The sequence below is a fragment of the Rattus norvegicus genome, chromosome 2 (assembly GCF_036323735.1).
Source record: "Rattus norvegicus strain BN/NHsdMcwi chromosome 2, GRCr8, whole genome shotgun sequence".
NCBI lineage: Eukaryota > Metazoa > Chordata > Mammalia > Rodentia > Muridae > Rattus > Rattus norvegicus.
In genome coordinates, this window is record NC_086020.1 from 117,587,999 (window position 1) to 117,601,385 (window position 13,387).

Below are 13,387 nucleotides of genomic sequence, written 5' to 3' on the forward strand. Positions count from 1 at the left end.
TGGAAGGATGTATAGTTCACCCTGTATAGCTTCTCAAGCAAGGACTTCAAACTGTTTGCCAGATGTGTGTTTGGGCACTTGTCCAACAAAGCGATGCAAGTTTTAAGAGTCAGGCAAACACTGGTAGAAAAGGACCTGGAGAAAGGAGGAAGAACAGCCAGAGTTATTTCCTAGGAAGCCTGGTGCTCATGGGCACACAATGCCCATTTGATCATCCTTTGTGCTGGGCTATTCTCGATGTCCAGGAGACCCTTAATTTTCTCGCTGGAAGGGTTTATGGAGCAGAGAGTGTGTGAGGGCAGGGTGCTGACCATTCCATTCTCCACTGGCCTCTGAGAGGGTTGAGATCCTTGAGAATCTTGGCTTTGGACTGCTGTGCACAGGGTTTTTGGTTTATTTGTTTGTTTTTCCTTTTGAGTTTTTGTGGAAGAACAAAAATGAAGTCAGATTTTATAGACCAAGTTTAAAGGAATCTCTAGATAGGACCTGGTTTTTTTCCTCTTAAGGACCAGTTGTATCTGTTTTGTAAGTAAAACTAAACCTTGTATTTAGTTTTACCGGTCCTTAGAATTTAACTTTTTCAATCTTAGTTTTTGTCTTCAGGTTGTGGTTTCATTTGTTTGTTTAGTTTGTTTTTTGAGACAGCAACTCATGTAGCCCAGGGTGGCGTTGAATTCACTGTGTAGATGAGACTAACATTGAAATTCTGATGAGCCCATTTTCACTTCCCAAGTTCTACACATGGCAGGCATGTGCTACTGTGCCCAGCCTGCCTTGTTGCCTTTAATAGGGTTTACAAATCTGATGTCATTTGGAGGCAGTTTTCTCCAGGTCTGAAGGACAAAGCCCTGCAGATGTGTTTAGACTCGCTTCTGTTCCTGTTTACATAGGCACAGCACTAATTGTTATTAGGCTTATAAATTTTGCTTTTGAGTAAGTCAAATGCAGTAGCAACTGAGGCATGAAGGTTTTATTTTTCTCCCAGATAGCCCACGGGTGCTTAAGACACTTATGATTCAGCTAGGTTCTTTTGAGCTTTATGATTTATAACAGCATCATCACAATGATTTGAGAAAAAGTATAAATTAGGAGTTTCGAATCCAGATGTGAAAGGAAGGGGGCACAGCATCCAGGAAAGGAGAGCTCTAAGCTTATGGAGGGCTCCACTGTGCTCCACTGTGACAGGTTGGAAAGATGTCCTTTCCCATAAGCATGATGTTCATGTTTGGGGCAGCACAGAGCAGTGGGGTCAGTGTGAAAAGGTCACAGCAGCTACCATTGTCCAGAATAGAAGCTAAAAGGAAGCTCGGACAGTTAACAGAGGAAAATGTGCTGCAGCTTTGTGGTATTTGGAATGCAGAAGTCTAAATTTTATCATTAGATCTTGTCAACATTTCAAGAACACCAAATGGAGTGCCTTGGCCACAGATACCCTGGGCTGCTGGTCTCTGACCTCTGGCTTATCTGACCTGTTGCTGTTCAGTGGCACCTCTGTCCCATCACTCTCTGCCCTTCTCCTGAGCCCTCCAATATCCTCTCATGTGGCTTGACAAATCTGCTGTGCTCAGTGCCCCTAGGCTGCCTACGTACATGCATGCAGTGAACACAAGCGGATTTATGATGATCGAAGTGTGGGTCTGGAGGGTCCAGTGAATACGATCTTTTGTTTTGCAGATGTTTCTATTGATATGCCAGATCTACTAGATATCAGCCATCTCAGAGCCAGGGGCTTGCAGCCAGGGGAAGAGGAGCTTCCTGACATCAGCCCCCCCATAGTCATTCCTGATGACTCAAAAGGTACCATCTCCTACTGCAGTGGTTCTCAACCTGAGGGTCACAGCTCCTTGGAGGGTTGAATGACCATTTCACAGGGATCACGTTATCAGATATCCTGCATATCAGATATTTACATTACAATTCATAACAGTAACAAAGTTACAGTTATGAAGTAACAACGAAAATAGTTTATCGTTGGGGGTCACCACAACAGGAGGAACTGTATTAAAGGGTCATAGCATCAAGAAGGTTGAGAATCACTGCCCTATTGGAAGGACATTCTCTCCTCCACCAGCCTGGAACCACTGTGTTCCACCACTAATCTGGTCCCTGTGAGATCATCCTAGACACATAGGAATGACGTATACACTCTGTGCCACTGATTTTGGTCCTGTTGGCAGGTGGTTCTTGAAAGGGCTTACAGACAGGCAATACTGAGTAGCAAAAAAAGGCCAAGGTGTTTTTTCACACTGCTCCTATCAATAAAGCTCAGGCCAGAACCCTTGATTTGCAATTAGACAGTGTCCTTAGAAATACATGCAAAGATCAAAATTCTTTAACTGATTGAGCTGTCAGAACTTCCTGTTTTATTTGCATCTAAGTGCCCAGAGCCTGCTGTTTCCCCTCATTACTGTAATGAACTGTGTTTTGCAGGTGGTGTGTGTGGGGTAACCAGGAGTGAGAGGGTCTGGGAATCTCTTTTCTAAAACTATTGGCCATGGCTAGCTCTCACTTATGACCTGTCCCTTCATTTCCAGACCGCTTGATGAACCAGCTGATAGACCGTAGGTATCTTTTACAATGCTTTTGGTGTTTTACATCTGTTCCTAGTGTGCCATGTTTTAAAGACATATTTATTTCATATATATGAGTGTCTTGCCTGCATGTCTGTGCACTATGTGAATATCTGATGCCCACAGAGGCCAGAAGAGGGTGTCAGATTCCCTGGAACTAGAGGCAGAGGGGGTTGTAAGCCACTAAATGAACATTGGGAACAGAACCAGGGTCCTCTGGAAGAGCAGTAAGTGCTGCTCTTAACTCTTTAACTGCTGAGCTATCTCTCTAGACCACAACGTGACAGGTTTTTCTGTGGTAGTTCAGCAAAGAAGTATTGTTCTGTGCTGGACAGTTGCAGCCATTCCTGGGTGGAAGGGTTTATAAGTTGAATGAATAACAAATGTAGATCCAATGACAATGCTCAAGTGGCCCTTATGGAACAATTCACTTCCTACACTATATGCCTCAGTTTCCTCATTTGAAAATTAAGGTAATAATACCATTTCTTCTTATGAATAGCTTAGTAGTTAGATGGCATAAGAAGAATTCAAATTAGGACCCAACAAAATGGACCCGTTTTCAGGCAGTCTGTAGATAAGTGGGTTGAAGAAGCACACAGTTCCGTTTCTTATCCTGGGATGTTCTGCTGTGCTCTGCAGCCTCAGACATTGATGAGTCCTCGGTGATGCAACTGGCTGAGATGGGCTTCCCTTTGGAGGCCTGCAGGAAGGCTGTGTACTTCACGGGGAATACTGGAGCTGAGGTGGCCTTCAACTGGATTATCGTGCACATGGAAGAGCCTGGTAGGTGGCAGCATAGAGTGCTTTGGTGTTCATGTTCCCAGTGCTGTGTTCCTAAAGATGATGGTAACCTCCTGTAGTCTGGGCAAAGTCACAGTCTTAGGCTTCTTCTAAACAACAGCTTTCTCGGTGTAACTAACTTCTCCCTTCAACGTGTACACAGTTTGTCGACCAAAAGATCCTTAGAAGGAAGCGGTGTCTATTTCAAGCTGGAAATAGAAAACCCAAGAAGTGAGGCCCAGTCCTTAGTGTCTTCTTTTACCTCCCTTTTGAAGGTGTCATTGCCATGTCCACCCATCTGAAGTGTGTATTCACATGAGTTTTAGTCCCTTGACAATTAGGCAGCTAATTCATTCTAGAACATTTTTATACACCCAAAAGAAATGCTATAGACAGACGGTGTCTCTCTCATGCCCTCGGTGTCTCCAGTACCTCATGTACATTGTCTTAGGAATTTGCCTATTTTTTCACAACTCACATAAATCTAATTGTATTGCATGAGGCCTTTTGTGCCAGGTTTATTGCTTTTCATGATATATTTAGGGTTTTGTGCTGTGGCATGAATGGTACCTCCTTTTTATGACTGTCTAGTATTCCATTGTACGGCTGTACCACAGTTCATTTGTCCTTTCCTCACGGGGTGATAAACAGTTGGGTTGTTTCTTCATTTTGACATTTATTAGTGCTGCTGTAAACACACACTTTCTTATGTATGTGGATTTATACTTTTGTTTCTCTTGAGCAAAATTGATGTAGTTCCGGGTCTAACTTTTTAAAAACTGTCAAACAGTTTTACACAATGCTGAACCACATTACACTCTCACTCATGATGGATGAGGGGCCCAGTTTTTCTGAATTCTCACTGTTAGTGATTTTGTTAGAGTGGTTCCTGGCCATACCATGGTATGTCACTGTTGTTTAAAAGGTATTAGTGGTTAATGATCCTGGGCATATAATGAGTTATTTGCCGTTTTATTATTGAGTTCTAAGAGTTCTTTTTAAGTTCTAGACACAGGTTTCTTCTCAGACACATGGTTTGCAGAGGTCTCTTTCTGCTTTGCTGTCTCTTGCCTTCTTTAATTCTTTCTACTAAATAGATTCCTTTTACATTTTGATGAAGTCTGGCAAAACTTTTTCTTACTTTATGAGTTATACTTTGTGTTGTACACAAGAAATTATCACTTACTCCAATGTCACAAAGACTCTGGTGCCTGTGGTTTCTTTTTACTTAAGAAAATTAAAATTAATTATTAAATGAACACCTTTAGTTCCCATTTTAAGACAATGATCCATCTCGATTTGATTTTGCCTGTGGTGTGAGGAGGGCCATCTATCTTTATGGTTTTGTAATGCAGATAGCAAGTTACCCTAGCACCACTGTTGAAAAGGCTGTTTTTCCTGCTGGAAACTCTGCTTGGAAATCATCTGATCTATGGGCTCTCTGACTTCCCAGTTCTGTTAACTTGACATGTATCTCTAGCTTTTCACAAGATCCCTTGATTTACAATTTTGTAGGTATTTTCCCTCATTAGTCCTAAAATGTCTGTTTTCAAGACAAAACCCAGAAAATTTTGAGTACAATTATTTTCCTCAGATTTTGCTGAACCACTGGCCATACCTGGGTATGGAGGGGCTGGGGCCTCTGCCTTTGGTGCTACTGGACTGGACAACCAACCTCCTGAGGAAATCGTAGCTATTATCACTGCCATGGGATTCCAGCGCAGTCAGGCGGTACAGGCTCTACAAGCCACGGTGAGCACTGGGGACTGTGAGTCTGGGACTACTGACCTTACTGGAGGTGGTTTTCAGTTTGGTTTTTAGCAACAGAGATCTCCCAAGGCCTTTTGATCATTCTACGTCACCTGCATCTGACTGTGTCCCATCACACCTCCTGAAGATTCATTTGCACGCAGTATACCCAAAATTAAACTGAATGAACGAGGGACTCAGGTGGTCAACTTATGCATAAGGGGATATGGAACTGAGCAAGGTGATCAAGACGTTGAATGTTCCTTAGTGGGGCTCACAGATCTGCTTAGGGCATGACCTTCAGAGCAAAGAGGTGCCAAGGTTCTGGCTTGGGAAGAAAGTTCTTAAGATGAGAAATCATGCTTTTTTGATATCAAGACCTTGGAAAAATAGGCCCGAGGTTATCAAAATATATCTCAGAGTTCACTACTACTGGCTCCCTCTACAGAGAAGAGGTTCTTTTGGTAGTTGTGAACATCTCCGTTTATTTGGAGACAGGGTGTTATAGGTATCAGTTTAATACTCAGGAAAGTACATTCAAACCTACCCTCCCTTGTCACATCAGAATTCATTCTGAGTAGCATTCTGCTCCTAGGTCCTTTTGCTTGTGCTGACCAGGTTCCTTTTAGGACTTATTGCCGAGGTCATAGTGAGTTTTGGTCAGGTCAGGGGAATTTTCCCTTTAAAATTCTCAAACTATTTCAACCAGAGATTTTCCCCCTTGGGTGCTCTCTTGAGCCCTACTTGTATCATTAAAGTTTCTACATCCAAACAAATCCTTTAGCTTGTTAGTGCTGTCACAAACAGGGGAAGGCAGAAATAACTTCATGATGGGTTGGTTTGAACCATTTGGGATCCCATTAAAGCGACCATTAGCTAAGGCGTCATCTGTTCTCCAGTTCTTCCAGTACTTAAGACACGGAGGCACTGACCCAGTGTGCACATTGGCATCTTCACCTCACAGAATTGTCTGCAGAAGATGCAGTCGGTCAAAAAGATAGTGCAAATAATGACTTTGGCTGGAGAAAGGGCTGCATGCGAGTGCTGACCTCTCCCGTTTACACCCTTGTCATTGGCACCAGCCTGCAGCACTGCTGAGCTAAGACAAGTGGAGACTCCAGAGCTGATGTGCTGCTCTGAACCACTTCCTGGTGACTGCAGGGGGAGGGCATAGGTGGGAGAGCGGCAGTGTCCAAGCCTCTGACTCAGAAGTACTTGGCACCAGTTCACCTAGCTGCTTGACGTCTGGTGCAGATGTTCGGAACTTGATGAGGCCCGAATGCTGAGTGCACTGTGAACTTCCTTTCTTCAGAACCATAACCTGGAAAGAGCACTGGACTGGATCTTCAGCCACCCTGAGTTTGAAGAGGACAGTGACTTTGTCATCGAGATGGAGAACAATGCGAATGCAAACATCATGTCTGAGGCCAAGCCAGAGGGGCCCAGAGTCAAGGATGGGTCTGGAAGTAAGTCCCAGCCCTAGGCATCACCTCAGCAGTCATGAGTATGTTTCAGGTCACAGCTTCCCCTCCCTCCGTGTATTGGAACCTTTGACGTCAACCTTAGTATAGACCTGTCCTCTCATATATGGTGTATCCCGCCTCTTTGGCTGCCATGGTTTGATAAAAATCTAGATAATGTAGAGTCATGCTACAAGAATGTTGGTGTGTGTGTGTGTGTGTGTGTGTGTGTGTGTGTGTGTGTGTGTGTGTGAGAGAGAGAGAGAGAGAGAGAGAGAGAGAGAGAGAGAGAGAATGTGTGTAGGTACCAGTTTAGACTTTTTCCTTTCTATGGGTGTTAGATGTTGAACCAAGGCATTGCCTTAGCTAGGTAAGCACTCTCTCAGTGGAGCTATAATTCCAACCCAATTTCTTCATGAAGCATGACAGCTTAGGCCAAAAGAAGCATTAATATTCACAGAGGAATGCTTTGAATGTAGAGAAGCAATCTTAGATCCAGGACTCTCCCATTTCCAGGCTAACAGCTGGTAGTTTTCTGAAGAGCTGTTCCAAGATGGTGAGGAATGGCGCCACAGGCAGACTGGTTCTGTTTCTCAGTAGCTAAATGTTGTGTAGTGGCTGGATGCCAGGCACTATCATAAGCACTTTGTATATAAGAATTCCTTGAATTCTTTTTTTTTTTTTTTGGTTCTTTTTTTCGGAGCTGGGGACCGAACCCAGGGCCTTGCGCTTCCTAGGCAAGGACTCTATCACTGAGCTAAATCCCCAACCCCTCACTGAGCTAAATCCCCAACCCCTTGAATTCTTACTGTAGCCAATTTCACAGGTGAGAAAATGGGGTGGGGAGAGTATGTACTGTTTCTAAGGTCATATAGGTCATCGGTGGTAGGGACAAGTTTAGATCCATCACCCTTGGTCTTACCATCATGAGATCCTCCTCCTGTACTGTCATTTCCTGTCAAATGACACTTAGTTTTTTAGACTGCCATATAACATGCTCTACAGTCACAACCCAGCCTACCATGTTTGTTACTTCTGCATCCTTCTTCCTGCAGCCTGTACCACATCACCACACTCAGCCACCATCCTCCCTTCCTGCCTGCTTTAGGTCTTTGTCAGATGAATCCCTATTTGTGAAATCCCCCCTCCATCACTGAACCCATGATATCATCACCTCGTGTTCAGAACTTAGCCACTTGCTCTCTTCTCCTCCCTTTCCTCCTATTCTACCTCCCTTCATCTCCTGCCTTTCCCGTCTTCATCTATAAAATGGACATTTATTGACTTAAATGCTTTATTTTAGCTAAGTTGGAAAAGAATAAGATACAACTCTTCCAAATTTCCTATTCATCTACAATGGTGGATACCCAGGTTTTTCTAGATGTTGAATTTTACCCTTGCAGAACACCATGAAAGTGTGTTCAAGCATCTTTTAAGACACTTGAATCAGATCATGGAGTTGAGGGTGTCAGTGGGGACAGAGGGTTGCTAGAAATCCTCTGAAAAGGTACTTAGTAAATATATCTATATTACAACTTTCGAGGGCAGAGAGAAGGGATCCCCAGAGCAAGCCTCTAGCAAAACCCACTATCTAGGTGAGCTCTGGATTTGATTGAGAGACTCTCAGTGATTAAGGCAGAAAAGCAATCAAGAGCTAATCCTGATGTTTATCTTGGGTCTCCACATGCACCCACACTGAACACTGTACACATGGAAACAGAAAAAGAGAAGAATATAATTTATGTAATGAGCTGTGATAGGCCTTCACTTATTTTATTTTTAGACTAAACTTCTTTTTAGACTAAGTTTTCAAGGGAGAGAGGCAAACTTTGAAGACTTTTGTGGCTCCCTGTCACATGACCTCCAGAAACAACCTGGGAGTTTATTGGGGTTACTTACAGGAATACGAGTGAGGAAAGGGGGCTGCACCCCACTATGCATCACTAAAATTCCCATCCCACTCTGGGTGCGTTCCTGGAGCACTAAAGTTGCGTCCCCGGAGCACAACTTGTAGGAGGCTCCATTGAAGAGTCTCTTCTTCCCAGAAGTTGCTTACTGCCCTAGAACCGTGGAGGAGGGCGTAGCTTGTGAGTCCTGTAAGTTCAGAGTTTTCTGAACCTTGTGAGTCTTCTTTACTTCTGTAGTTGCAAGAACCTCTTCTCTCTCTCTCTCTCTCTCTCTCTCTCTCTCTCTCTCTCTCTCTCTCTCTCTCTGTGTGTGTGTGTGTGTGTGTGTGTAGGAAATGGTTAGATGAATATCTCATAACATACAGAGAGAGAGAGATTCTAATTACTTTGCCAGGCCAGCCTCCAGGTGTAACTCCAGAGGGACTTCAGATGCTTAAGCGCCACAGCTGTTGAAGGCACATTAGAGATAGAGAAAAACACACAAGGCTCAGGGCCCATAATTGGTTGCCTATATCTTGTCTGTAGCTTCTACTCTAGTTCCACATTCACACAGGCTCTCCCCAGCAGCCCTAAGATGGCTTTCAGGGTCTCCCTTCAGTTATGTTGGCTATGGCATACACAGAGTGGTTTGTCCCAGCCTTCTCAGGTTCCAAGAGTCTGACTCTTATATCCATTCAAGTTGTTGGTCCCATATAGGGCAGCTCAAAATTGTGCTGAGGAGAGCAGTGTGAGCCTTCTGAAAGCCTGATTCAGATGTGGTCTGGGACAGTAGAATCTTACTTCAAAACAGGTCAGCAATGCAAAGGGTTGGGCTCTCCTCAAACCTGCCAAATTTGGAATGTAGGGTACCCACTGTTAAAGAAGCCTGATAGGAAATGAAGCCTTTCCTTGAGAACCACTCCCTGAAAGGCAGTGTTAGGGTAACATAGCTGTAAGAAGGTGGAGAGTGGCTACCAGAATCTTCCACATTGGATTAACACTGCACCCAGTAAGGTAGGCACCTGACTCAGAGTGATTATTGCCAAGGCAGAGGCTCAAGGAGGACATGTGCAGAGGCTGCATTTAGAATATTTGGGGCTATAAAGAGTTGTAGGCTCAGCACCGAAACATTTGGAATACCAAATACTCCCAAGTCTGAAAGTTTTGAGTCTTGACGTGATGTCTCAGTGAAAAATTTTACACCTGAGCTCATGGGATGGGTTACAGTCAGAGGCAGGCACTCTGGAAATAAGTTACCTTCCAGCTAGTTTTAAGAAATGTGTATGAAACATAAAGGAATTTTCTGTTTGATCTTAGGTCCCAACATACACAAATATTTAAAAACAAAACAAAAATGTCTGGAATCTTGGGCACTTCAGGTCCCAAGCATTTTGGGTCGTGGCTAATGAACCGACAGGTGCTTCTGTTTTTCTGACCGAGCAAGCAGTGTCACTATCAGCCTTCAGGAGGCAGCTCTTGTCACAGCCTTGCATGCCAGAGGCTTGCTTCCTCCTTCCCTGCTCACCAGGAGGATGAGCTCCAATGGCTGCTAAGCTGCCATCACACGCCTCCCTTTCTCCGTGTTTCACACCTGCCATCTATGTTCATGTCTCCGATTGGGTTGGAGGTGAAAGCCCACTTTTCATCATGCTTTCTTATTGCTGGGTCTTTCGAATCTTAGACCTAATGCCTCATTTTCTGTTGAGTGTTGAACATTTTCTAGACGGGGAAATCAAGTCTTTATTCTGGCCTATCTGAGCTTTGCTTGATAACCACTCCCTAAAAGCAATATCGGGGTAGCGTAACTGTAACAAAATCATCCCCATTCTATGCCGTGCTTAATGAGTGTTTAACTTTTTAAAGAACCTACTGATTGCTGATGTAATTACCGTATGATTATGCGTGATTACTTCAAGCCTGCACCCCTCCAGCACTGCTGCTGTGGCTCCGATGGCTTCCACAGCAGCTGAGAGTTTTCAACCAGGAAGCAGACACCCATTTCATCTGCTCAGTACTCGGGCACCCAGACTTCAGAGCTCCCACCTTGAGTGATAGTTAACCCCCTTAAAAGAAATAACCTGGAGCCCATTAATTTACATCCAAGTGTAGATGCCTGAGGACTATTACATTTGGAGAGACATGATCTTCATAATTTGAAGCATTATAACGAGGATGGGGAATGGAGACAGCTCTGTGTTAAAGAGCTTGCTTAGCACACAAAGCCCCAGACTCCGTTCCCAGGAACAGAGAGACAAATGTACAGGAGTTCTTGGTCAGTGCATATGTAAGCAAATGCCCTGGCTCTATTCAGAAGATGGCGTCTCAGCACTATGGGTAGAGCCTGTGGCTTTCTGACTCACTCATGCAGGCTCAGTGAGACTGGAGTTCTGAACTTTTAGGCCACAAAACAAGAGAAATGAAACTAAAGAAAGTAATTCGGAACATATAGGCTAAACTCTGTGTGAAAGGGAGACAGCACCCTCTGACAGAGAACTCCAGACACTTGTCAGTAGTCCTGCCTTGAGGAATGGGCAACCATAGCAATGGCTTCATTTCTTCCATCACTGCTAACCACCCTACACAGATACTTTCATTATGTGGCAGCCTGGCCTGCCCCGGAACAAGCACAGGTCACTGGAGCTGTCAGGAGAACATATGGGAGAGTGTGGAAAACCTAGCTCTCTTGAGTAACAGACTAAGATGCTGGGGTTAGTTTTGTCTTTGGTCCTTTAGGGAAATCTCAAGCAATCTCAATTGCTAGGTGGCTTGTTCTTGGAGTCATTGTGGCAGAGGCACCTGGTTTTTATGCTTCTGGACTCCATGGCTAAGACCGTTGGGAGCGTGGGCAGGTACAGAAGAGCATGTGTAGCACTTTAAATGGGTAGTGTCAGTACTCTCTGTCTCAAAGGGTCTGGATGCTGTCAACTGGATTGAGGTATCCAGTTGTAATTACAGTAACATAATGTGAGCTGTTAATATTGGAATGCAAATGCCAAAGGTGTTGTAGTATAGGTAATGAGAGTGAACCACTGGGCCTTACCGTCTACCAGCTTTTCCTTCTTTTTGGTGCAGACTGAGGTCATGCCCTTAGGAAACACTGGTGCTGGTTGTATATAGTAATTGCTTATGACAGTGGGTTCATGTCAGGTGCTCTGATGCTGGGGTTGACTGGTAATGACATATAAAGTGTGATTTTTCAAGAAGGTGAAGTCATGACTTTTTAAAATGTGAAGTGAATATACCTCACAGATTAGCTCATTGATGGAGAACCAGACACTGCCACTGCATAAACACATCTGAGTAACTAGGATATTCACTCTTATCTCCTGTTGACTGATTACTTTGTAGTGCTTAGAATAGAACCCAGGACCTTGTGCATACCAGGCAGAGCTCTACTACTGAGTCACAGCTCTAGCCCAGGATGCTGGTCTATTTAAGGACAAGTTAACAAAGAAAGGTTAGGGTAAGCTTGCCTGGGTTAGATCAAAGACAGATGTGTTCACACTGTATCATTGAACATATGGGTCCCATGGGACAGAAACTGGTTTTTATCTCTATTAGCCAAAAGGTACAACTTGGTAGTAGCTTCCTAAGTTTGGGACTTCAGCAGTAAGTGGTAAGATGAACCTAGTTGACCCTTCAGACTGGAGGCAGTGGCTTACTCTAGTGTCGTTGCTATGGATAATTTTGAGTTATTAGAGTACAACCCTGACGTTGTACTTTCAGATTTTGACAGTCATGTTCACACCTATATCACACTCCCCTCATTTCCTTTTCTCCTCCCATCAGAACAAAATCAGGCTACAGGGTGGACTTTGACTCATGAGATCTCTAACTTCTGGGTGATTTCTGGGTGACCTTTACTCCACATGACATTCAAATGGTGTCTTCAAGCTCAACCTCTTTGACCTTGAAACTTTGATGGAATTTTGTTGCATTATATTTAATCACACTGTGAACCCTGAGATTGTGTTATTTACTGAAAAAAAGTTTTTTTCTAATTGGGTGTGACTCAGCCCTTAGCACACACCTTTAATCCCAAACAATGAAGGTAAAGTTGATTTGTAGAAGGAAGCACCAATGTTTGAAATGAAATGAATTGAATGGCAGTTAAAGTGACAAATCAGAGAAAGATTTGACAGAATAGGATATGCCTGTCTCTCAGGAGAAGAAAGAGAAAGCTCCTCAAGAGAACAGTGTAGAGGGAGAGACGAAGGAACTTTTATCAGGACAGCGGCACAGAGACAGGTTGCAGAGAGAGACCAAACTAAACATGGGTGAAGAAAAAATGAGCGAAAGCATGAGGAGGAACCAGAAGATTAAAACAGATTGCCAGAGTTCTTATGAGGTCAAGCAGAGCAATTCAGGAGAGGCAGAGGCAAAGGCAGAGGCAGAGGCAGAGGCAGAGGCAGAGGCAGAGGCAGAGGCAGAGGCAGAGGCAGAGGCAGAGGCAGAGGCAGAGGCAGAGGCAGAGGCAGAGGCAGAGGCAGAGGCAGAGAGAGAGAGAGAGAGAGAGAGAGAGAGAGAGAGAGAGAGAGAGAGGCGCCAGATTGAATCAGTCAGCTTGGAGAGGAGTTTGAAACACAACAACTGAGTTGAATCAGCCAGCCAGAATTCAGAAAGAGCTAGGAGAGGGTAAGCTTATTCAGCAGTAAGTCTCAGAGGCTGAAAACATTCTAGGCTTAGATAAGATTGTCCAGAGGCTAGAAGTTTCCAGGGCTAGGCCTAAGTTAGCAGACTGAAGCAGTATGTCTCAGGGAGACAACAGTTTATCAGGAGAATAAAGTTACTTTTACAGAATTTATCGGACAGTTGCTTTCTCAAATAGTATAGAATACAGTTGGATGGATGGGGATGGTGGTGGTACCATGTGGTAAACAAGCAAACAAACAAACAAACAAAAACAACCCTCTCCCTTTGGAAAGACTGAGATAGTTTT

At 44.0% G+C, this 13,387-nt stretch overlaps 1 protein-coding gene across 2 annotated transcripts in view; it reads left to right on the forward strand.

Annotated features, from left to right (window-relative positions):
- Usp13 (ubiquitin specific peptidase 13) overlaps positions 1–13,387 on the forward strand; it is a 114,239-nt gene that overhangs the window by 85,188 nt on the left and 15,664 nt on the right. For both annotated transcript variants that reach the window (XM_008760924.4, NM_001107665.2), the window contains exons 15-19: positions 1,675–1,797; positions 2,535–2,561; positions 3,213–3,356; positions 4,948–5,105; positions 6,415–6,568. In XM_008760924.4, coding sequence (XP_008759146.1) covers positions 1,675–1,797; positions 2,535–2,561; positions 3,213–3,356; positions 4,948–5,105; positions 6,415–6,568 — 606 coding nt within the window. The remainder of the gene's footprint in view (positions 1–1,674; positions 1,798–2,534; positions 2,562–3,212; positions 3,357–4,947; positions 5,106–6,414; positions 6,569–13,387) is intronic.